Source organism: Camelus ferus, chromosome 13 (genome assembly GCF_009834535.1).
Source record: "Camelus ferus isolate YT-003-E chromosome 13, BCGSAC_Cfer_1.0, whole genome shotgun sequence".
Classification (NCBI taxonomy): domain Eukaryota; kingdom Metazoa; phylum Chordata; class Mammalia; order Artiodactyla; family Camelidae; genus Camelus; species Camelus ferus.
Window position 1 is genome coordinate 4144470 of NC_045708.1, and position 27082 is coordinate 4171551.

The 27082-nt window shown below is 40.9% G+C and overlaps 1 protein-coding gene across 1 annotated transcript in view; it reads right to left on the reverse strand.

Moving 5' to 3' along the window:
* DNAJC11 (DnaJ heat shock protein family (Hsp40) member C11) overlaps window positions 1-27082 on the reverse strand; it is a 65619-nt gene that overhangs the window by 32808 nt on the left and 5729 nt on the right. The window contains 4 exon segments of the mRNA XM_032495091.1: window positions 1660-1761; window positions 7892-7965; window positions 10020-10095; window positions 10097-10150. Coding sequence (XP_032350982.1) covers window positions 1660-1761; window positions 7892-7965; window positions 10020-10095; window positions 10097-10150 — 306 coding nt within the window.

Consider the following 27082-nt stretch of genomic DNA (forward strand, 5'->3'; position numbering starts at 1 on the left):
TCTTGCAAAGCAAAACACTCGGAAATGGAATGAAAGATCCAGCTCAAAACCTCTCCTCAAAGTGCTGCACAGCCAACATCTGTTTACCACTTGGCGTTTCTGGTTACAAAATGTCTTATTTCTTTGGAGGCAGTTTATGCAAGTAAAGTATTGGGAATTTTACAATCTTGTGTGCCGGTGTGAAACGGTCACAGCTGTGCTCCCTCACTCCACAGAAACATGGCCTGGAGACACATTTCCATAGAATCCCAATAAGCAATCACCGCGCACACCCAGATGCCAATTTTACCACAGGACACAGAGGCTCACTGTGAGTTCCCTTTCCCCCTCATTGCTCTGAATGCAGCAAAACTTCAGCCAGCAAAGCAAAGGCACCCCAGCAACAGCCAGCCTGCTCTCGCAGGCTCCCGCCCCACCTCCCCACCCCCCACCTCCATCTGCCGACACAGGCCTTTAACCAGACCTCCTCCAGTGCACTGGCTGGGACACCCAAGGAGGGAGTCCACTAGCACAGGTCAGGGCGCCTCGGAGATTTTCAGCTCTCTCAACGCCTCACACCCCTGACTCGGTTCAGCCAGTGTTTCAAGTCTCTGCTTCCGACTGACCAAAAGTGAACTGCCCTACTTAAGCCGTCCTCTGCTGAAGGGGAGGGTGGATGGAAAGGAGAGGTTTCGGCATTTACAAATATACTTTGAAGAGTACGATTCAAAGGGATGGGAGTGTTCTCAATATATGGGCCTTTAAATACTGTAGGGGTCTTAAAAAAATCAATTTCTAGAATGTATTTGACCAGAAGTTCCTAACATCATGTTTCCCATCTGTAAGCTAGCATCTGCTCTTTTCCAGGCTGCCTGACAGGCCATCCTGGCCACACTGATGGAGCCGGCTCCGAGTTCCCTTACTAAACACAGCTGAACAGGACAACAAGCCTCGTTCAGTATACCTGGCACCTCAAATGGACTGAGGTGTCCTGTTTGTCGCAGGGCCGTGACACACACGCAGAACAACTGGCTTCCCCAACAAGTCAAAGGGACAGTATCACACCCGGACCGAAAAGCCTCTTTCAGGCTCAGGTGGGTCTCTGACGGAGCCTGCGCTGCATAGCCTGGGACGCCTCGAGCTCCACCGGGGACTCGAGTGGTAGTTAACAACAGTCACTTCGCTGCCACGCGCCACAGAAACAGCCTGGTGACTGGTCATCGTGGCACCCTTGTCCTGGGGTGATAAAAGCATGGGCCCCCACTTAATGCAGTCTGGAAACGTCCCCAGCCCTCTGCATCACCTGTTCTCTGAATCCTGACTGGTGTGCAAGGGGTCCTGTGACCTCCATGCGTGGGCAGGTGGCTGTCCTTTCCCCAGCACAGACCTCTAAATGATCTTCAAGTGTTGAGGGCCTGGCAGCATGATTACCAGGAAAGGTCTCAGAGAGCGGCCTGTGTTTCTGCTTGGGAAGTTCCCCAGGTGCCCTCGCTCCTGGTCATCAGCTGCAGCTCTGCTGACGGCTTTCCAGACAGACGCCACTGTGAGATGCAGTCAGCATGCTGACCTGCCCAGTTTTGTACGCCATTACTTGAAAGAGCCACCAGCACTGATTGTTTAAGACCTGCCTTCTGGTGATGGAGCCTTGCGACAGCTCCCTCTCGAACTGGCCGGGCTCACCTTGGGGTTGGTTCGCTGCTGCAGCCGCCTCTCCTCCCTCTCCCTCTGCAGCCGCTCAAACTCTTCCCTGATTTCGGCTGGAGTCCTCCTCCTCTCCACAACCTGCAGGCAGAATCAAGAGGAGAAGATGGTTAAGTACCCAGAAAGTGAGGGAAATGCACAAGAGCTGACGTCATTAACTAAGTGCTGCCCCGGGGACCGCCGGCCTCCCCCCATCAGACGCCTGGTCCCTGGTGACCTGAGGTTCACTGTCAGGCCTGGTCATTCCCAAGGCCGTGCCATCCCTCAGTACTCCAGAAACTGAAGTCTTACTTTCTTCATTTTAGTAACTTATCTCCAAGTCTGCAGGAATCTTACAAAGAAAACGTCATCTTAAGTGTCACAGTTTAAGTTCCTAATGAGTCCCAGCTAACATGCTGAAAAATGTTAACACGAGGCCGTCGGTGACAGTACTGGCATGTCTCCCTCTTGTGCTGGGGCCACCATCAGAGGTGCCCTTTGAGCTTCTCGGGCCAAGGGATCTTAAGCCATGAGGTATGGGTGTTCTCAGAGTCAGGGGACTCTGCCTCCTACAGTCTGAAAGGAACCTTTGCATGTATGATGTCAGCTATACCTGAGTGTAAACACTACTTGGGTACCAAACAGCAGACCGCGCTTGTCCTCGGAGATGCACAAGGATGCCTGATCTATGAGGAGATAAGGCATTGTATCTCAGCCTCTTTCGTCATGAAAGCAAGGCAGTCTAGTTGAGACTGCAAACAGGCAGGGAAGGGCCACAGGGGCCTCGGGTACCACACCTGTGAGAGGAAACCCCACCACCTGATTCCCAAGAGCCTCAAGTACCAAAGCTGGAGAGAAATGCAGGCAGTGGGCGTAGGACAGATATGACCAAAGTTATTGGTGTGAGACGGGAGACAAAGGCCAAAAAGCAGACCCCGTTATCAAGCGGGAGAAACATAGGGAGTCCTAAGAGGCTGCTCAAAGAACAGCTACAAAGGTGGGTGAGGCGAGAAAACACTGTTGGAAATCACAAGTTTTAAAAATTATTTTAAAAAAACCACTTAAATACAGCAAAAGTCAAAATAGTACAGAAAGAAAAGAAGTACAAAAGTACAGTTTCAAAAAAAAAAGTGCAATCCTCCCTCCCCACCCACACGCCTTTCTCACAGGCTAACGTTCGGCTTTTTACACGTCTTTCTAAAAATCTTCCACGCGCATGCATGAATGCATACATTAAAATAAATGAGCTCATATTATAGGTTCTGTGCAACTTGATTTTATTATTCAGCAATACAGAAAAATAAATATAAAATTTTGGCCTGTCCGAAAAAACAGAAATTTGTTCCCTACCACTTTCAGCACGCAAACAGAAAAGGAATGAAAGCAATTTCTCCTCTAATCAACCCATGTGGATTGTTAATTACCAAAAGGGGGGGTACTTCTTTTAAAGGAAGTTTTAAAATAAAAACACTGCTAAAATAATCCAAGAACAGACTGGAAGTCCAAATGACGTGACAACGATTGCTCTGTGACCTCACAAAAACACCCCCAGTTCCAGAACTGGTACGGCGCGCTCACGACGATGGTTCTTAAAGACACTGTGTGCACCTATTCACGGCGCTTTCGCTTCCCCAAAGATCCCCATCTTGGACTGAACAAAAGTCAGCAGAGTTTTTCAAAGTTTCCATTATCTTCTCAATCCCTGTCAGCCCTTCCCTTCATCAAAAGAAAATAAAAATAAAAGAACTTCAGGGAAACGTAGGAAATCAGCAAATCCATCTAACCTTGAAGATCAAGAAAAAAATGATTTTAAATACTTTAAAAACTGTTTGTGACTCTTAGACCCCAATTCAGTGGACTGGTGACTGTGGAACCACAACTTATCTGGACCTCGGTCAGTGGTGACCCGAGTGACTCATTACTAAGGACGAGGAGGGTCTGGGGTCTGGACGGCAAGTGCTTCTTCCTCAGGGCCCGGAGCAATCAGTCAGGCTGCTCCACCTGGATGAAAAGATTTCATACCAATGGTCTGTCTAAAGGATGCTAGTGTTAAGGGTGCAGGTTAAACAGAAGTTTGATTAGCCATAACTTTAACCAGTGACACAGACTCCATGAATTCGCTCCATACGGATTTTCTTTTTTTAAAATAAACAGATTCCAAGAGTTAAAATCCTAGACCCGAACTCTGCAGGAAATCCAAAAGGCTGGACAGCACCAGGCTCTGCAAGGGCTGGAGCAGAACAAGATTTGCTTTCAGGAATTTTAGCTTTCTGACCTTTGCAGATTGAATTAGTAGCCGCAAATTACTTTCTCTCCCCCTCATTCTGTCATAGGATGAAGAGGCAAATATTCCAAGGGTGTTCAGCCATCTCATTTTTAGTCATGCTTTACAGAGGTTCTGCAAACAGCTGGTGCATAATCAGAGCTAACTGCAAAGTCAAAATGGCTGGCCCTTCTAGAGCTGTGAGGAACTCAGCAGGGCACCTCATTCTACCTCCTGCGGGCCCCCCGATGGCCTTTAGCATTCACACCCTTCTTCACACAGAGTACGTGACGATGGAGAATGGAAGAAGGCCGAGCCAGCTGCAAGTCACTTCCCCCATCTCAGTAACTCTCAGATACGCGCATCCAGGGACGCAGCACCCTAAAATGCACCACAGTTGGTAAGTGCTAGATGTTTGCCATGTTTTTCATCAACAGAGTGTATCACATGCAGCCCACGAAGCCAACACCTGCACTGTCCACCCTGACCATGTACCAGCCAGGCCCATCCCTGCGCTGGCCAGGAAGACTTACTGTGGAGAGGGGAATACAGAGATCTCTGAAAGCAGGTGCACAGTGGGAAGGGGACAGAGACCTCGGCTCTCGGGCACTAGCTGGAGCCTCCTGGAGGGGCCTCAGGTAAGTCACTTCACTCTCTAAGCTTCAGTTTCCCCCTAAAAAAGAGGGGGATTAAAACTACACGAGTCCTGAGGTGGCGTCGGTTTTGAAAATTCTATGATTCTAGTCAACTTTCAATTTTGGAATAACTTTAGAAAATTATTTAGAACTTAGAGAAGTTACAAAGGCAGTAGAGAAAGTTCTTGTATAGCCGTCACCCAGCCTCCTCCAATGCTAACATCTTACACACCCTCGGAACGCACACCTGCAAGCCTAAGAAACGGACATAGTATGTTTGAGATTTCACTAGTCTTTCTACCAACATCACTCTCTTGTTCCAGGAGCAACCTAGGATCCAGGCTCACATTTAGTCACCATGTCTTGTTAGTCCCCTCCAATCTGTGAGTTTCTGTCTTTGTTTTCACGATGTTGACCATATTACAGCTCTTAATGCAGGCTGAGTTTCTTCGGCACTGTAAGAAGAATGTCAAAGAGACAGGGAAAAGTGAAGTACGGATAAATGTAAAGGACTGCAGACAAAAATTAGAGTGTGGAAGGTTCAGGCCAATGGCTGCTCCTCTAAATGTGCTCCGACATCTGAACGTGCCGTCTGAGTTGTGTGGTTCCCACTCCGCCTGGGGGCTGTTACCAGATTCAATACTGTCCAAGCAGTCACAGCTCAAAGCGGGCTTTTTGTCATTCTGGAGGACGGAGCAATTTCACTTTCATGACGGGTATCTGCGCAAACACCGCTAACCAGCTTGGAGAGCGAAAATGGCTGGTGTTACAAATCGGGAATGGGGTGTGTCTCGTTCCTTGGGAATCCTGCCAGAGAGCGACAAAGTCTCTTAAAGGTTAAAAAAAAAAAAAGGAAAAAGAAAAAAAACAAAGACCAAAAACCTACCTAATGACTGAAAACAAGGCCAATATTTAATGCAGCCTACGAAAGCTCAATTTCATCCCCAGCATCCACCAGGAGAAAGGGGATGATGTCACTGCTGGGACAGGGAGTGACCACCATGTCTGGGGCTGCTTTGACATCTTTGGATTAAAGGCGTCCTAGACACCAGGGGTTTTAACTGTGCCCATCACCCCTCACTGACTACAGGTATGTTGAGACTAACAGATATGTGGCAAATGGATACCAGTTGACAACTGGAAAAGTTGAATAGTCTACAAATACTAGCAGCAGAGCAATAGGATGAAGGGAACACGGCATCCTCTCTGGGGTGGACGCTACGACTGAAAAGGAGAATCCTCATATGGAACGAGCCACCGGCGGCAGGAACTCCTTGAGGGAATGCTGGTGTCAGCGCCATCAAAGGCTCTCAACTTCAGCGAGACTCTTCCTTCACAGGAGGAACAACGGGCTGTTGTGCGTCAGGCTCCGACAAGTCTCCGAGTAAGGATCAGCGGAGGGACCTTCGCGCAGTCCACCTTCGAGGCGTTGTTATCGTCAGTGAAGTCTTGGTATCATTGAAAGAAAAGCCAGCTCTGACGGGTGAGAGCCTGATTAGCTTCAAATAGTTTACTAAAAACTATGAATATGAAAGCTTATCCATTCACCATCTGGGATTGTCTACACACTTTTATAATCACTACTGTGTGTGTGGCTTTTCTTTCTTTCCAGTGGGGAGATAATTCGGTTTGTCATAGGAAACCATGCAATATTTTGCCAGGAAGAGGCTACCCCACTGCTCCACTGAGTTGGGAGAATGCTGCTGGGAATGAAAAACCCAGACCCTGAGGTGGGGATACGTAACAGAGGCCTACAGCTTTTCAGTGGCCCTGACTGCTGCCATAAAAACTGTAGTCAACCCAAGTTTTCAAAAAACAAGAGAGTTTTACTGTGGGGTATAAGGTATGAGGAGAAATTTAAAACAAACAACAAGATTCTGTTTTCCTTTTTCGATGGAAAAAATCCTAAGCCATTAGACCTAATGCTTTGCTGCAATGAACTAATGTGATGTGACGCACTGCTGTTTTCATTGAGCCGAAGGCCAGAAACCAAATGCCCACTGGAAGCAAGGGGACATACAGATGGGTGGAGGGCCGATGGTGACACTAGAGGGAGTGGCAGGGGTGGGGAAAACTGGACAGCACGTCCAGTCCAACTGCAGGGGCACCTCAGATTGTTGCCTCAGAGGAGAACACAGGTACAGCGTTACCAGATATTCTGATTTTTCCAGAGGAGATAAAAGACTGGATTTGCATGCAAAACCTCCCAAGTTTTAAATGTCAGCAAACTACAATGCATTGTGCGGGCAACCAGAACTAGGCTGCAGGCTGAAAACGGCCCACAGTCACCGAAGCTAAGCAGTGGCGCAAAGGGGAAGAGAAGCCCACTTCACTCCCCTTGCAGTGCGTACCCAAAGGCCTCTAGAAGGTTTTCATACTAGAATCAGAAGAGACAGGCATACAGGCTGGAGATCAAATACTAAAAGAGCTTCAAAGGGAATCTTACAGGATGAGGAAAAAATAACTCAATGAGAGTTAATTTAATGTTAATAGCCTGCCAACATTTCTTGGGCACCAGAGCCAAGTTTCTTTAATGAAATTAAGCAACAACACCTATATGTTCTTATAGCAATACAGAATTTTACAACTAATTTTCATATTAATTTTTCTACTTGATCCACATGTCATTTTTCAGATAACATGGAAGCACAAAGCAAACGACTTGCCCAAGGCTCTAAGACTACTCAGTGGCAGAGTGAAAGAAATGGCACCTTCTGAATTTCAGCGCTTGTCCTTGCATGGTACGGGAGCCCAGGGCAGCCTATTTCACGGGTACTTGCTATCTATTTCATTTTGCTCACTGTATTGGTAACGTTCTAATATTATAGCGCATTAGAGACAGAAGGGTCAGTGCAGACAGTTTTAATCCAGCAGTCCTCAACTTTCCGGCTTCCATTTTGCTCACGTGCACAACACAGTACTAATGAACACTCCCTGAGTGCAGTTATGACCGCGGGTGGGGAGTAAGGCTCAGAACCCTGGAGGGTAGAAGGAGGTCTGTGTGCAGACGGAACTGTACCCTCGCAGAAACCATCCTCCATCACCCCCTGACTGGCCCGCTCCCTCCCCGAGGGTAGAAGTTACTGGTCTAGTCCATCCCTCTTACTAGTCACTTGACAGAGGTTAGGAAACAGACAAGCTGGATGACTGACTGTCCCAAGTTCACAAAGCTAAGTGGAGAACTCAATCCCTTAAACCAAAAATGAAGGTAAGAAGGGGACTCTGACGTCTTCAAATAGTCTCGAAAGCATTATCACAGGATGCGGAATTTGGGGGTTGTCGTTTTGAGGCTGTTTAAGGACTTGACCGGGACACCAGACACAGTTTCTCTTACCTCCCACCCTTCCATTTCCAGTCCTCTCTTGCCATAGATGTCATAGATGGCCCTGGTCTGGGGGTCACTGAGCACTGCAAACGAAAAATCAAACATGTTTACAAAGCACAAAACTCACCTTTCAGTCCTGACACGGCACCAGCGGGCGAGCCCACCTCCTTCTGTTCTTCTTCGTCCGACCACACTCTTCCTGGAGACCCTCTTTCCCTACGCATCTTTCCTCTTATCTGCCCTTCAGATCCAATCTAGCACGTGCTTAAAGGTGACTACAAATGAGAAACGTTGGATTTTTCATGTCCAAGATGCTCTTCGTTGTGAGGTGCACCTTGTAGGAAGCTGCACTGACCCTGCATCACTAAAGACAATCGCTTTTAAAAAACTTAGTTATTTTTCACTGCAGTCTAAAAAGTACCTTGGCTTGAGAGAGTTAATCACAGTTTCTGAAAGAAGCCTAACATAAAGCTAGAGACAGGCTCTGACTAGAAAAATCTGACTTATTATTTACTCTATAGAGTTGCACTAACTCCTGTAACAGCCTGGGCGGGCTTTTTCTCTTCTTTTCACCTCTCTTCTTTATTTGTAAATCATGTTAAAAGACACAAACACCTGCCACTATGGCGTTGGCCGTATCACCTAAAGCACATTAGTAAAAGACTTTTCAATAAGGGCGAGAGCTTTCAAAGGCTATCCAAACCGAAGTTGAACATCTGTACAGCTAGCAGGCTTTATCCTCCTCCTCTACTGGGCCAGTTTCTGTTCAAGACCTTCGAATCTTTTCTCTTCTGAGACATCTCATATATTTTTAAACCTAATTAAAAAATGATGTAAGTGACTCTATCCATATTCAAATCTAATGGGGAAGAAAGAAATGCTGACCACTGGGAAACTTGGGAGCCAAACTTCTTGAGTTCTCTCTAGGATTTAATAAGGAATTATTTATTCACCGTCTCAGTCTCCCTTAGGCTAACCACTGGGGCCAGGTCTGCTGCTGCGGCATTGTCACAGGCACTGGTAGGGTGTTCCTGTTAACCCTTCCCCAGATCTCCAAAACAATACACACCAGCTATGTGGGTAGCTCAGACAACCGAATACAATAAAGGAACAAGCTTTTGGTCAAGCTTTATTCAGACCATGTAAGTAGTCACATTTAGTGAAGACACAGTGCTGACTGTCCACACATATCACCTGCCACAGTCTGTTTTACTGGTCACTAAAATCTAACTTTTTGGTTAAACTATAGTGAAATACAGCATATGCTTTTATGTTTACATAGAGAAGTCTTTATTTTGTAGAGAAAATCTAATTTTTGGTCTAATTAAGGAGCAAATCACTAAATGGTTCGGGAATGAATAACTTACTTTATTTTGCATATATCCTAAGAGTGACTTTATTTTTTAATTTTAATTTTTAAAATCGTGGTAAAATACACACAACATAAAAGTGATCATTTTAACCACGTTTAAGCGTACAAGTAAGTGGCGTTAAGTTCATTCCCAGTGTTGCATCTGTTGTTTTATTACCACTATTTCCAGAACTTTTTCATCATCTCCAAGAGAAACTCTGCACCTACTAGTGACTTTAATATTTTATAAACAAATACATCACAAATTTTCTTTCTGAAATATGAAAGATGTAAGTATAAAAATCTGAATTACTTGATTCTATTTCCTATTAGGCTTCTTACCACCATTGTCTTTCTTTTGTTAGAATCTTTTCCTTAACTGAATGCCACAGAACCAATAAAATCACTTTTAGATGAAAAAATGTTCTTTGTATCTTCTCACAAAAAAAGAACAAAGAAAGCTCGTCTGTAGCGATTGGCCTTTTACTTCAAAGAGTTCCTTTTAGAAGAAAACTAGTAACCAATTTAAAACTGGAGTGTCCCCTGCAATTCAGATCCTGGTCTAGTACTTTACCTCCTCTCTCATTTTCTACTTGCTGGACACATATTGATTTCCAAAGCAAAGTACTCCTCTTTCAAAGGACCCTGTCAGTAAGAAGCACTAAGCTAACCAGCTCTTTTATACACCTCTCAGGACTCTCTTTTTCTTTCCTCTACAAATCAAGTCTCTTAAAAATCGAGCATCTGCTGCCAGGGTGTTTCTATAGAGCCAAGCCCTCCACTGACCTTCATAAGCCTGATGAACAAGGTTAAACAGCCGCTCGGCCTGCGATTTGAGCTCCGGGTCTCTGTGCTTGTCAGGGATGGTACAGCATACACAGCCTCCGGTAGGCAGCTTTCAGCTCTTCAGAAGAGGCCTGCAGAAAGAAAAACCCAGTTAGAGAACAACCAGTGCTATGTACATATTACCATGATCAGAATCAGCCCTGCAACGGGAAGCTGTCAGCCACGTTCCAGCACGTTTGCTCCCTACACTCAGGACACAATGAAGTTACGCTTTATTACTTCAGTAAGGCTTCTGTTTTCCCCACAGTTGATAAAGTGATCAATTATGTACATCAGTAGCGGCTGTGTTTTGCTGGGAAAGACTGCCATCGGACGGAACAAAAGCTGGTGTCCCTGTACTGGTTCATGGTGCTCTGAAAACCATCACAGAGACCTGCTTACTCTGTAACCTAAGTTATTTTAAAGTAAATCTGCCAAGGTATTTGTTCAGAAAGGAAAAAAAAAGCTATATACCATTAGACAGAAATGCCACACATTTACTCAATTTTCTGACAAAGGAAACTCCGTGAATATTCATCCTTAAAAATCAGACATAAACTGTAAAATCAACACACATTTCTACTCATCCTCTAATTCTAAAAGGTCGCACATAAAGCAAGCAAAGATGCTTTACCACCTCTTAGTGAAAACAAAAGCCTCCCCACCCCTAGCACCCAAAGGCCCACCCAACACTTGCAACTCTCCGATTCTTATCAGTGGTCCGTTTGAGGGGAGAAATGCACCATGGAAAGAGCAGTCGACACAGAGTGAAATGGGCACTGGGTGTGTGTTAACCTCCCAGGAGGGAGGAAGGACGGGTGTGACAGAAACCCACTTTCCACTGCGCCTGCCTCACAGCCACCAAGAGGTTCTCAGAAAGAGACTTGTTCAGAGGCCCTGGGACAGCGCACCATCTATCTGGCTGGGTCCTCAGGTATGTCTTGGGGAAGTGCTATGTCTGATTTTATATCAACCTCAGGGCCCATTCTGGTCCATTAGAGGTGATGCCCAGTGGGCAGCCCTGGCTGGATGACTTGTCAGGTAGAGAATATTTTATTTTGGGGAGGCAACTCCACCATTTTGACAACAGAAGCAAATTCCGAGTCACTGACAACATGCCAGAGGGTACTGACACACCAGCCATCTGGGTAGAGGAAGGGGACCAGGTCCCCGAGGCCAGGGGACGGACAGTGCTCTGGGACTAGGTCTGGGAACACGGATACCCAAGGCGAGGTCCTGGGGACATGATGAGTTAAGGGGTCATGGTTACAAGGGAAAATGTTCAACAGTATTTTTCTATAATTTCCACAACTTTTCAATATCCTCCAGTTCCAGGAGTAATGAGTGCTTTTACCAATGGAAAAAGGCAAAACTTCACTGTGCTTTAGTAATAATTTTGGCATGAAATGTAAGTATTTGATATAGGACTAAGTTATTCAGAAACCAGAAAACCAAGAAATTTGCACAAGCTTACTAGAGATTTTCAAGGAATTCCGAAGAACTCCAAGAGGAAGACAACAGCCGTTACTGGAATGTTACGTATGTGAGTCACACGTGCCTGGGAGGGGAGGACGGCCACCCTCTCGGGCCATTTCCCTGTCGGAGGACAGGGTGGCTGCGTGATGACCTCTAAGGGCCTTTCCAGCCCTACCTCTGCATGGTTCTGTGATGAGAAAGCTCTGCCAGACCCGGGCTGCTCGCTGCCCCTCAGCCCAGACACAGACCCACGGGGCTCGTTAGGCAGGGGCGCACGGTGTTCTAAGCCAGCAGCTTCTGGAGGGTTTCCGTTAACTACTTCATTGGAAAACGGTCAAGGATCTTGTTGACTGTGCATCCTTTGGCCTAGGCAGACCACTGCCCTGTGTCAGCACTAATCTTTTTCTCCATCTTCTCTCCGGTGCAGCCTTGGAGAATCACACTCTCGAACCATCTGGAGATGACCGCCTTCCTCCTTTCTCTCCCCTGGCCATCTGTGTGATTCACTCTGCAGTGATATACCAGCCTTCAGGTGTAGCGGTTAAGAACGCAGGCTTCGGGCAAGTGAGCTTCCCAACCCCCGGCTTTCTCACCTGCTAACGGGGATGGCAGCCACACTCAGGGCCGGCGAGGGGATGAAATGAGAGGGGGACTCTAAGGTGCCTCACACAGTGACCCCCCCACACATGGCAGAACCAGCTTGCTGCAGCTCCTCTAAACCCTCTTCTTGGTTTTCTCATTTGTAGACAATACTCTCTCACACTTACTCTGAAGAGTAAATGAGGTAATACGCATAGGAGCATTTAACAATGCCCTGCATGCAGGAGGAATGTAACCACTGTAGCTGCCCTTATCGTCGCAATTCAATTTTGACATCCCTTTGACAGCACGGATTTCGGTATTCACGCTGGTGTGGGGGTGACAGGAACATTCATTCACAAAATGGCCCATGTTTGTGAAAATTCACCGGGCTGCGCGCTTGTGACGTGCATGTTCCTATACGTCTATTCTACTTCAACAAAAACACAAGGCTCCACAGAGGAACATTCCCACCAGTGGCTTCCTTCCCCGCCTACGTCAATTATACAACGCACTGCTTGCCACACTTACCAATACGCCACCTGTGCCAAACCTTGTTGTTTTAAGTGAGTAAACAATAGCTAGCTAATGGCAAATTAAATATATCTTCTCCAGATAGGTTTACTTATATGATGGGCTAAACAGCCATTACAAATCATTCTCTTGCTGCAAGTTTTAATTGTTCTTATCAGCATCTCGTAAAAATTACAAGTGCAGGATCAGACAGACTTGACCGACTTCAGGTTAAACCGCTGTTTCCTGGTTGTTAAAAGTCAACTAGACGACAAGGGAGGAGAATATCTGGTCTGTGATACCTTCTTTCATCATATTAATAAATGGCTTAATGTGCTATTGATTAAGTAATAGAAATGAAGTTTCATTTTTAATAAATATTACATCTAATAAAAGGACAGATTGGGCCTTTTATCATAACTGAATAGCTGAGGTCACTGGTTCAATATTTCATGAATGATAAACTCTTTTCACTATCATAAAAATTCTGGTATCATTCCTAAATATGTGGTATCATTTAAAATGATACCTAAAATTACATACTTATTTCTAAAATTCTATATAAAATTAAGAGATGCATCATGCTTTAAGTCTGAAAAGTTTCATCATCTCCATCATCTGGTTATATTTTAATGGAAAGTAAAGCTATTATGAATTAAACAATTGTATATCATAAAGATCATAGTGAAAGGTCCCTAGTAACCTGTAGAGTTTAGTGGTCTGTTAAAACTGCGAGATTAGATGCAGTACAACAACAGAAAATTCCTGTAACAAAGCACAAAAAAAGAAATTCAAGGCAAACAGATTAGAAAGGAAAAAGTAAAAATGTCTCCATCTGCAGATGTCATCTGCGTGGAAAATCATAAAGAATCTACAAAAAACCCCTATTAAGTGATATTAGAAAGGTTGTGGGATACAGGGTCAATATGCAAACATCAATTTATTTCTATATAATACAATTGAAACTTGAAAAGACAATACAGTTTAGAGTTTTACTAACAAACACGAAACACTGAGGGGTAAGCTTTACAAGCGCACGATGCACACACTGCAAAGGACCAAGCACTGCTGACAGAAATCAGAGAAGACCAAAAATAACGGAGAGAGATGCTGTCTTCATGCATCAGAAGACTCAGTATTATTAAGCTGTCAAATTTTCCCAAAGCGACCTATAGATTTAATGCAATCCAATCAAAATCCCAGTAGGCTTTTTTTCTGTAGTAGCTGACAAGCCAATTCTAAAATTTAAATGGAAAAATGATACGGAGCAAAAAGAAATTTTACTTTCCTCATTACTTTACTAACCAGAGTAACTCTGAGGAACTGGAGGGCTCACGTGACTGAATTTTAAGATTTACCATACGGCTGCAGTAATCAAGACAGGCTGGTACTGGGGAAAGAACAGACATGTAAATCAGTGGCACAGAAGTGAGGTGACAAAAAGACCCCCTAAAATAGATGGTCAGCTGATTTCTGACAAAGGTGCCAAGACAGCGCAGTAGGGAAAAGACAGTTTTTCAATAAATGATGCTAAAAGAAGAGGATGTCCATAAGCAAAAAAATGAACCTTGACCCTAACTGCAATATGAGACCTGCCCTGGACGAAATGCTCAAGAGTCCTGCAGGGTGAAATGAAAGGACACTGGACAGTAACTCAAAGCCAGAGGAAGAAATAAAGACCTCAGAAAAGCTAAATACATGGGCAATTATAAAAGCTAGTAGTATTGTGAAAATGGTTTGTAACCCCACACTTTGTTTTCTCAATGATTTAACAGATTAATACACTAAAAAAAAAATTAGTCTAAAAGCCAGTCTTACTGTAACTCTGGCTTGTAAATTCACATTTTGTTCCTACATAATTTAAGAGACTAATGCATTACAAAAACAATTATTAGTTTATTTTTTAGACACACAATATGTTAAAATGTAATTTTATGACATCAATAACTGAAAGAGGTGGGACAGAGCTGGAACAGAACAGAGCTTTGGTATGTTACTGAAGGTAACCTGGTATAAATTCAAATTAGAGTGTTGTAACTTTAGGATGCTAAGTGTAACTTAAGCTGTTAAATGTAACTACAAAGGAAATAGTTACAGAATATACATGAAAGGAAATGAGAGGGGAATTAAAATGTTTCACTACAAAAAAACCAGCTAAACACAAAAGAGACAGACTGGCAAAATGGATGAAAACACATGGCCGCACTATATGCTAACAATAAGAGACTCAACTGAGATCCAAAGAAACAAGCAGATTGAAAGTGAAATAGAAAAAGACATTACTTGCAAATAGCAACCAAAAGAGAGCAGGCGTGGCCATACTAACAGCAGAAAAAACAGACATTAAATCAAAAAAGGTTATAAGATACAAAGAAAGACATATATTAATGAATGGTTCAGTACAGCAATAAGACAGAATAACTATAAACATTTATGTACCTAGTAACAGACCATCAAATATATAAAGCAAAAATTGAGAGAACTGAAGAGTGAGAAAGTTTCCCAGTAGTCGGAGACTTCAACATCCTACAAATAACAAGACAGAAGATAAGTAAGGAAATAGAGTACTTGAACTACACAATGAACCAACTAGATCTAACAGACAGATACAGAATATTCTACCCCAAAACAGAGCACACATTCTTCTCAAGTGCACATGGGACATTTTTCCAGGATAGGCCATTTGTTAGGCCACAATTTAAGTCTTAACAGAAATTAAAAGACAGATATCATACAAAGTATCTTCTCTAACCACAATGGGATGAAATCAGAAATCAATTACAGAAGGAAAAGTGAAAAATTCACAAATTTGTGACATTTAAACACTCTTAAATGAACACTAAATCAAAGAAAAAAATCACAAGGGAAATAAGAAAAACTAAACTCAAAGCTGGCAGAGAAGGAAATTATAAAGATTAGAGCAGAGACAAATGAAATAGAGAACAGACAGACAATAGAATTACTGAAACTAAAAGTTGGTTCTTCAAAAAGATCAACAAAATAGCCAAATAGATTGACTACAGAAAAAAAAGAGAAAACCAAATTACTAAAATCAGAAATGAAAGTGGGGATATTACCACTGATTCTACAGAAATAGAAGAGATTATAAGAGAGTAATAATGTACACCAACAAATTGGAAAACAGATGAGACGGACAAATTTCTAAAAAATACAAAACCTACCAACACTGAATTACATGGAAATAGAAAATCTGAATAGGCCTATAACTAGTAAGGAGATTGAATTAGTAATCACAAATCACTTCACAAAAAAACATCCTGGATCTGATGGATTGATTCACTGGTGAGTTCTTCCAGACATTTAAAGAAGAACTAATATCAATCCTCAGAATTTTCCAAAAAATTGAAAAGGAGGGAGCACTTCTAAATTCATCCTATGAAGCCAGTATTAACCTGATGCCAAAGCCAAAGACACCATAAAAAAAAAGGAAACTCCAGACCAACATCTTTTATGAACACTGATGCAAAATGCTCAACAAAACATTAGCAAACAGAGTTCAGCAGCATATTAAAAGGGTATACATCATGACCAAGTGGGATTTATTCTTGGAATGCAATGATAGTTGCACATATGAAAACTGATTAATACATCATATTAATAGAAACCCCTATGATCATCTCAATTGATGCAGAAAAGGCATCTGACAAAATTCAACACCTTTTCATTATAAAAACACCCAGCAAACTAGCAACAGAAGGAAACTACCTCAACATTATAAAGCTATACAGATCTCTTACCACTGAATAAGACAAACTCAAAATGGACATCATACTCAATGGTGAAAGACTGAAAGTTTTTCCTCTAAGACCTGGAACAAAGCAAGAGTATCTGTTCTCATAACTTCTAACCAGCATAGCACTGGAAGTCCTAGCCAGAGCAATGAGGTAAGGAAAAGAAATAAAAGAAATTGGAAAGGAAGAAGGAAAATTATCTGCTTGCAGATGATAACAACTGTGTATGTAGAAAACTCTATAAAAAGATTCTACACACACACACACACACACACACAACCCCACAAACAAAAAAACAAAGCAAAAAACAAAAACCCCCAAAATCATCCTGTTAGGACTATCGAATGAGGTCAGCAAAGTTGCAAGCTACAAAGTCAACACACAAAAATTAGCTGCATTTCTATACATGAACAATAAGCAATCTGAAAAGGAAATTAAGAAAACAATTCCATTTACAATAGCATCAAAAACAAACAAATGAGAAACTTAGGAATTTACCAGGGAGGTAAAAGAAGTACCTTACCATAGTGAAAATTATAAAATATGCTGAAAGAAATTAAAGATGTCATAAATAAATGGAAAGATATTCTATATCAATGGATTAGAAGACTTAATATAAATAAATATAAAATATAAAATGATGATACTGTGCAAAGCAACCAAAAGAATCAATGCAATTCCTATTAAATTCCCAATGACATTTTTTTACAGAAATAGAAAAATTCATTGCAAAATTCACATGGAATCTAGAGGGATCCCAAATAGCCAAAACAATCTTGAAAAAGGACAAAGATGGAGGACTCACACTTCTTTATTTCAAAATTTACAACAAAGCTACAGTAATCAAAACAGGGTGATACTGGCATAAAGACATATAGATCCATGGAATGAAATAGCCCAGAAATAAACCCTCGCATAAATGGTCAAATTATTTTTGACAAGAGTGCCAAGATTATTTAATAGGGAAAAGATAGCCTGTTCAACAAATGATTCTAGGATAACTGAATATCCACATGAAAAGAATGAAGTAAGACCCTTACCTAATACCATATACAAAACTAATGCAACTGATTTTTGTGTGTTGACTTTGTATCTTGCAACTTTTGCTGAATCCATTTATAGTTTATCTACTCAAAATGGATCAAAGACCTAAACATAAGAGCTGAAACTATAGAACCCATAAAGAAAACATAGGGCAAAAGCTTCATGACACTGAATTTGGCAATGATTTCTTAGATATAACACCAAAGGCACAGGCAACAAAAGAAAAAACAGACAAACTGGACTTCATAAAAATTAAAAACTCTTGTAAATCAAAGGACACTATCAAGAAAGTTACAAAACAACCTATATAATAGAAGAAAATATTTGCAAATAGTATATCTAATGAGGGATTAATATCTAGTATAAAGAATTCCTAAACTCAACAAAAACAACCTGATTCAAATATGGCAAAGGACTTAAATAGACATTTATCCAAAGAAGATACATGAATGGCCAAAAGCACATGAAAAGATGCTCGATATCACTATTAGGAAGATGTGAATCAAAGTCACAATGAGTACCACTCCACATCCATTAGGATGGCTACTATTAAAAACAAAGAAACAAACACACACCAAACAGAAAATAACAAGTACTGGCAAGGATGTAGAGAAACTGGAATCCACGTGCACTGCTGATGGGAATGTAAAATGGTAGAGCTTTCATGGAAAGTAGTACGGCAGTTCCTCAAAAAAATTAAAAACAGATTTACCATATGATCCAGCAACTCCACTTTTGGGTAAATATTCAAAAGAATTAAAAGAAGGATTTTGAACAGGTATTTATATATATCCATGTTCAGAGCAGCATTATTCACAATAGCTGAAACATGGAAGCAGCCCAACTGTCCATCCACAAATGAATGAATAAGCAAAGTGTGGTATATAAATCCAATGTAATATTATTCAGCCTTAAAAAGTCTGGGGATTCTGACATATGCTGCCAACACAGATGAACCTTGAGAACATTATGCTAAGGGAAATAAGCCAGTCATGAAATGAGAAATACTGTATAATTCTACTTACATGAGGTACCTAGAGTAGACAAATCATAAAGACAGAGAACAGAATAGTGGTTGCTGGAGGCTAGGGGAACAGTTTGAGTTTTGCAAGATGAAAGGAGTTTAAGAGATACAAATGGTGGTGACAGATGCACAACATGTATGCATTTAACACCACTGAACTGTATACTAAAAAATGGCTAAGATGGTAAATTTTATATTATGTATATCTCATAAGTTAAAAAAATTAGAAACAAACAAAAAAAACCCAGCAAAACCACAGACTGGAAAAAAGACCGACATGTAAAAACTAAAACCATAAAGCTTCTAAAAGAAAACAGCAGATGATCTTTGTAATTTTCAGTTAAAGATTTCCTATATAGGATAAAAACTTAAAAAATTGTAAAATACCCATCTGATAGGTTAATATCCAGAATATATAATGAGCTCTCACAACTAAAGAAGACAAACAATCTGATAAGATAATCAGTAAAAGATGTAAACACAGGGGACTATATTTAATACCTTGTAACAGCCTATAATGGAAAAGAACACAAAAAGGTATATATATATATATAACTGAATCACTATGCTGTACGTCAGAAATTAACACAATATTGTAAATTAACTATACTTCAATTAAGAAAAAAAAAAACAAACAAAAAGACGTAAACAGAAGCTTCAATAAAAAATGATACAGAAATGGTTAATAAGTATACAAAAAGACTTCAACATTGTTAGTCATTAGGGAAATGCAAATTAAAAACACGAGCTACTACTAACAATCACTAGAATGGCTAAAATGAAAAAGACTAAGAATATTAAGTGTGGGTGAAGATGTGGAGCAAAAATAAAACTTGATTTTAAAAAATATGTATAGAAGCTTTGTCATCAACATAGATATAAAAATGGTATCAATTCTTCTGGTCAAACAGGTTAAAGAGATGAGTCAAGTGCTAGGTTTTTCCTAGCTGAATTACCTTAAAAATATTTTTCCTTTAAAATATATATATATTTATCAAGGATAAAATTGAAAATACAAATAAGAAAAATATATTTAAAAATAAAATAGTATTTCTTCTATAGTACAATTGTATAACCTGTTTTTTCTTTCAGTTAAAGGTCTTGTGGAGTTTTGGTTTTATGGGTTTTATTGGTCTTTAAGTATTTTCCATACCATATTAAACGGCTGAATAGCACTTCAAAATATGGCATTATCACAGTTTTATATAACAATCTTCTATTAACAATTTTCATTTGTTTATAAGGCTGCAGTGGACACCCCTACAGCTAAAACATTTTTTGTATCCATGATTATCATTCTGAAAATAAGTTTCTAGAGTTGTTGGGTTAAACGATACAAGACTTCCATTTTAGTCTTCTGAACTGACCTCCAAAAAGTGTTTACCATTTAATTATTTAAAATTAAAAAATTTAATTTTATCCAAAGAACACATAAGCAGCTTATAAAAAAACCCACTGGATTTCTAACCAAAAACAGCATTCACCCCGCACTCCTCAGATGCAAGCACTTTCAAATCTTTTAGCATTTTTCTCATTTATGATTCTAATATACTCATATCCTTAATTTTTAAATTTTAGACTTAATCCAAAATTTTTAACTTTAGACTTAAATTTAAGAGAATTTAGTTCTCTTCCTCTGCTTATCTTTTCTCTCCCTTCTGTGTAATTGTAACTTTGGTCCAAATCAATAAACAATTTTTCTTTTTAATTTAGTGTTTATTGTGACTATGTAAATATACCTCAAAGCTGAATCAAACAGTATACTATGATTATATTTCTGTTTTTGAACTACTTTTTATTTTTCCTGGAGTTAACAATCGCCTCAGTTTTCCATTTGCTTTACCTTTCTAGGTATCTGTTACCATTCTTCTCCAACTCTTTATAGTAGACTTCTTACAGTAAAGACTTACAATATTCCTCTCAACACAAAAGTATCAAATAGCCCATCAATTTCATTTTCCCCTCAAGAGGCATTCCTCCTAGAGCTCTCTGCACTGTACTGGTTGTTAGGCTTGCTAAACAAACTTCATCCTAAGATTTCCTGTTAGCATCTTCCTGGGTATCTTATCTGGGCTGGTCTCTCTTTTCTGTATTTGATTCCTTTCTCTTTCTCGGTTTTCTTTATTTGGATGGAGCTCAACCTCCAATAGTTTCCTTTACAAAGACTGGTTGAGAGGAAAATTTCTTTAGGCTTTGCCATATTTCAAAATGTTCTTACATCCTACCTTTATACTTGATGAATAGTTGGCTGGGTATGGAATTCTAGCTTGGATACAATTTTTCCTCAGGATTTTTACTCTGTTGCTCCACTGTCTTCTAGCTGATAGTACTACTGGTGAGCTATCTAGTGTCTTTCTAATTTCCAATTCTTTTTTGGGACCTGTTTGGAAACTTCTAGGATTCTCTCTGTAACCCATGATTTCCTTTAGTTAAATGGGTCTCCTTACCCCCCAACCCCATTCACTATGCTAGTTACTTGATTTTCACCTGTAGTCTATCTTTTGAGACATTTTCTCATATTAACCATTGAATAATGTCTTCTTCATTTTACTTTATTTAATGTCTAAGAATTTATCTTCTACTTTTAAAACTTTACTTTTGTGGATATTTCCTCATTTTTATCTTCTAGCTCTTCTATAGAATTTTTTATCTTATCTTTAATTCCCAACAGCTCCTTTTTTTATATAGTTTTTTTTTTTTTGACATATCACCTTGTTCTTATTTCTTAAATGTAATGTCTTATCTGAGGATGATCCAGTTTCCAAACTCCCTGCAGTGTGCTTCCTTCTAGTTTCTTCTTGCTTTCTGCATGATCTCAGAATTCCATTTTGGAGACTTCCCTCAAATATTTGATGGTGTTTGGCAACTGATTTACATTTCATAGTAAGATTTAAGAAGCTGTTTGGAAGCTCTGTATGTGTGAACAGGCCTTGTCATCTGATGAGCTTCTCTGTGAAACGCCTGGGAGGGAACCTAGAATTTTCATTCGGCAGTCTTCTCTCTTTGATAGGCTAGTTCATTCAAGGAAGAGCCAAAAGGATAAGGAAAAAGAGCTGGAAGTCTCACCATGCAGGGTACAAACACTTGTATACTCCCTGCCTTTGTCAGGGGGCCACTCTCACCCTCTACTGTCTATGTCTAGGCTCTAGAGATCTCTGGTTCAATTTCTCCAGAGGAATATCCTCCTCCTTTCTGGTTGGGAGGGCTAACAGATCTCCATCTCATCAGAACTGAATACTACAACTAAAAAGAAAAAAAAAAAACTTTGTCAATCTGGTAGAAGAAAATAAAACAAAACAACAAACAAAACCCTTGTTTTAACTTGCATGTTTGGTTACTAGTGAGGATAAAAAAGTTTCCATACATTTATTTGCATTTTAGATGACTTCTTTTATGAAGTAACCTATTTGTTTCCTTTGTATTACTTTCCTATTAGAGTAGTCATCTTTTTCTTTGATTCCAAGAGTTCCTTATATATTACAAGTATGACTTTTTTTAATTAAATATATTGCAGATTCCTTTTGAATCTTTTAACTGTATAATTTTTTTTTTTTAGGTTTTAGTTATCGTCCTTTAATAAACACAGGTGTTTCTCATTTTTACAAAATCAAACCTATCAATTCTCTTTTTTCTGATTTTAGCTGTGGTATCACGCTTAGAAGTCTCCTGACACAATTGCATCACATTTGCTTCCCTTAGATAATTAAGCAGTTGAAAACACTGCTACATTTTCACTTACTTAATTCTGAGTGATGGAGATCATCTCTGGAATCAGTGTGACAGCACATATTCAAAGAGTACACGGCCACTCTGCCTTTATTTTCTATCTTCATTTAGCAAAGTAAACTAAAGCATGTGAGGAACCTCAGTATGTCTGAAACATGCCTGTACTGGTCAGGGTGGGCTAGGTCAATAGTTCTGAAGGTGTGATGTGGGGCCCCCTGGGAGTCCCTGAGACCCTTTCAGGGGATCCACAGGTCAAAACTAATTTCAAGGTAATACTAAGATGTTATCTACCTTTTTCTCATTCTCTCATGAGTGTATAGTGAGGTTTTCTTGAGACTATATGACATAAGATGATATTGTTCTGTTGGTTAATGAAATGTGTACTTGTATATCTTTATGTTTTCTAGAAATTTCTAAGGTGGTAGCTTTATAGTATAAATGTGAGTTTTCAGAGATTAACTCAACTGACTCTCAGTTATTTTGCTGTGTACTTACTAGCTACCTTTCGTTATACCTGCTGATATCTGTACATCTATAACCTCTTTATTGTTCATTACAGTTATTTTGAAGTCCTTACGTCTCCCTTGTGCCTATACTGAAGTACAAGAAGTACATTTTGTCTTATCCTACAACATTTTATCAATCTATTTGGTTTTAGTTTCAAATTAAATATGGATAGCTATAACCCACATGAACAAAAGCTCTTTGGGGTCCTCCATAATTTAAGACTGTAAAGGGGTCTTGACACCAAAAAGTTTGGGAATTGCTGGATTAGATGATCCAGGTGACACACAACCCCCAAATTCCTAAGGTTTATTTCTCCCTTACTTTACACATCCATCTCAGGTCAGTTAGTTCTCTGCTTGGCAATGTCCTCAGGTTACAGGTGGACAGGACAGACACCCTTTGGAACCACTGTCAGTGATGGAGGTAGAGGGAAGAGCAAGAGACTCTCTGGCTGACCTGGCCTTTAAATGCCTCAGCCTGAGTAGGACACACATGACTTCCATTCACACAGCTGGCTAGAGCCAGTCATGTGACCCTACTCACCCACCAGGGGACAGGAAGTGCAGTCCCCTCTCTAGTTAGGAGCCAAGAATGTTTAGTGTCAAGCACTTGTAACTACCACAGTGATGATATTTAATTCAATACTTTGAGGACCTAACAGAACATGCAAGTAACAATTAATTATAGCCCACACATTCATTTTAGGATAAGTAAAGCCACTAGGCTTTTTGTTGCTGAAGCCTATAAATTTCAAGCTCAAACTTCCAGGCTATATTTATATTACTGTATTTCAGCAACAAAGTCTCTGCAAACTATATTCTGTTGGATTTTGGGAAGTTTGCCTAATTACCACAATTGAAGATTCATGACTGTCCGTATGTTCCATGACAATCTGACTGAAATAAACTGCATCAGCTAATAAAAGGCTGTAATTTTTTATGATACTTGGTGCTCATACAATTTAAAGGAAAGAGCAGATTTCAGAGCTAATTAACACCAAGACAGCATGGCTGCTTTGTGCTGAGTAAGAGCTGTTTCACGAAGAGAAAGGGCGTTACAGACTATCTGATGTCACTGAGTAGATATGGATCATGCTAAGACTAAGCCACTCACTCACCAGGCACTAAAACACAACCACTGAGCTGGACTTGGGAAAATTTCCTACTTCATTTTGTAAAGTTCCCAGTACATGGTCTGAAGCTTCACGCAGTAAAATTGCTCTCATACACAACTCTAACATCTTCTCACGCTATTTTTCCCTGCTCAGCACAGTCTTCTCCCCTTTTCATTTACATGCAGGAAATCTTTGGAGGATCTGGAAATAGGTTCCTGCACTTGGGGTTCATCCACCTCAGCAATGTACGGGGTCTTTCCCTCAACGTGGAGCACAGTGCACACTGCACCAGCTCATTCTGCCTGATCCATCTGATCAAACCAAAAGGAGCAAACCAGAGAGAACAGGGTTTCAAGTCAGACTAGTCTATGTCCATCGTGAAAACTCAGCTCTATTTAACTGACAGAAGGAGAAAGAACTGCACAAAAACAAATCTAACCCATCTGAAGCTATTTACTTTTACAAATATCATTACTGGCGCTGGCGCAAAAGATGATAAACAAGTGCCCCTTCCCCACCACAATAAAGAAACATAAGAGAGGAAGATAATCCGTACCTGCCGGATGAAAAACGACAAGCCCAACGGGGAAAGGCATGCTTTCCTTTCTCACGCGCTTTTCAGCCTTGAACTCAGTCTCCATAGGCCTTGGCTTACGCTGGGGCCCCGGCATAAAGGCCGGTGTTTGCGTTTGCTCTCATCCTCTGGCACCTGGCTTTCAACAATTTTCATAAGTGAGAATTTAGATTTACCAAACTGATGATTGATAAACTCCCTCCAATAAATTTCTCTACAACGATCTGTGGCCCAAACTGCAATGTGATCCTCAAGAACACAGGAATTCCACAAAGTAAATGCACCCAGACAAGGCGAGTACAGCGTCAGTAAATTTTCACCATTTCACACCAGGAATGTTTGCTGGATGTCAACCCTGCTCTGAGTACCAGAGCTGGTACAAAAATATGTCGTCCTTGCCCTCAAGAAGATTATAAATTACGTATGTGCGTGTTTTCCCTAAAACCCCACACACATGGCTTTAAATAAACAATATAAAATAAAAATGCTACTATTAATGATGAAGAATTAAGTTCAGGGCTGTAGAGTCTAAACAGGAATGCAAAAGGTAGATTTTGATTTGCTTCGGTATCCAAGACAAGCTGGGGTATTTCAGGGCAGAAGAATGCCCTGAGGAGACAGCAGAGACAACACTGACAAACTGGCCAGAGGGAAGGTAAGTAAGAAGGCAGGAAGTAGGCAAGAAGTTAATGTGGACATCCATCCACCTGCTTATTCGCTCAGCAAACACTTGTAAGTACATGTTACCTGCCTGCACTATGCTAGGGACATGATGGTGAACCAGACCACCATGGTCCCTGACCACATGGAGCTTGCTTTGCAGTGGAAGATGGCAGAACATCGCCACAAAGTAGGCAGAAAATACAGAAGATACCTGATTTATAAGGGGCTTTAAAAATGGAGCCAAGAGTTTGACCCTTACCCAACCACAAAAGGTTTCTGTCTGGAGAAATGTGATCAGTACTGTCCGTTAATGTAGACTCAGTACAGTCTGAATAAAGCTGGCAAAAGTCAAAACCAGAGAGACCTGAAGGAAACTACGGGCAACACGGAGGGCCGAGGTTACGAGGCTGGCTGGCTGCCCAGAAGCGGAAACGGAAATGAAAAGATCAGAGTCCATGGAGGTGGAGGATTCCCAGACTGTCTACGGGACAGTGGGAAAAGGCCCAGAACCACATGGAGAGGAAAAATCGAAGAGCATTTGGTGTTCTGGCTGGGATGTGTGGATCAGGGAGAAACTGGGAGGCAGTCAGGCTTGGGAGGAAGGTGAATTTAAACATGTAAGCCTAATGGCCAGAAGGCAGAGATGCTGGGCCAAAGCAAAGCCCTTTAAACCAGCTGGGCTGGTGAGGACTGAACCTGGGGACATTCTAAGCAAGACAGGAGATAAGCACCTGGCAAAGTGAGACAGGAGGACAGAGAGCATCGCAAAAGCCAAAGGGGTTTCCAGGCTGTCGGTGGTGTCACGAGTGCATTTGTCCAGACTTACAGCTAACAAAATACTTCCACCGCTATTTCCTCACTTAATACTTGAATACTCTAAAAACGTCTTGAGGTTGGTATGAGAATCCCCATTTTACAGATAAAAACTGTGAGGATCAAAAAAGTTAATTAAATGACTTGTGTGAGATGGAGAAGTTGATCTGATTATGGACCCCTGACCCAAAAGCTGGCCAGAAATGGTAACTTGTGTGGCCTGGCTCAACTTGAACTTGGTTCATGAACACTTGCAAGAAAGAAGGGCAAACTACAGAGAGGGAACAGATATTTATACTAATCTGTCCAACAAAGGACTCATCCAAATTACATAAAGAATTCCTGCAAATCAGTAAGAGCGTTCCTTATTAACTTTTATGCTCATGATACTAATAAAAATATACTGGCATTTACTTTACATAATAATATGCCCATTACTATGCTAAGCACTTACATGCATTCTCGCTTAATTCTCCCAACAGCCCTATGACAGTCTAGATTTTATGGATGAAGAAACAGGCTAGAGAGGTTAAGAAACTTGCCCTAGATCAGGCTGCTAAGAAAGTCAAACTTGGACCTGTCTTCAAAGGCTTTGCTCTTTAAGCCATTGATCTCTTCTAAGTTCCACCTGCATCTTTGGCCTTTTCAAATAATCAACAAGTGCTCATAGATGCCTAATATGCAAGGCACTAGGCTAAGTGATTTCAGTTGTCCGTCTCTAAAACCCAGGTCTGCTGAGTACAGAGGTCAGATGCACACACTATTATTTCTCATGATTCTGAAGTCAGCCTCCTACCACCGTTTTAGGACTCCTCATTTTGAAAAGGTAGGCTTAAGAGAGAAACAATCAAATGATGAATAAGTCAGAAAAGCTAAACAAGAGGTTGATCAAACAATTCCAAGTTTCTACAACTAGGAATAACCTTAGAAATCTTAAGTTCTACTTAACATAGAAGGAAAAAAACAAGATTTATAGAACCCATTACCCTCAATAAGATATAATGCCAATATGATGGCATTATAAGGTCAAAAAAGGATTAGGCATCACTCAGGGCAGAAGTCTGAATACTACAAAAAAGGAAAAAGGCAGGACCCACATCACCTTTAAGGCTTGTAGGGCAGAGTGGAGTCCTGTCCACCAGAGCACGTCTTCTGCTGACAAAGCACATCAGGACAACCGAGCCAAAGGAGCAAAAATTCTGATTGCTGGTAAGAGGTCAAGCTAAGGGCTTAAAAAAT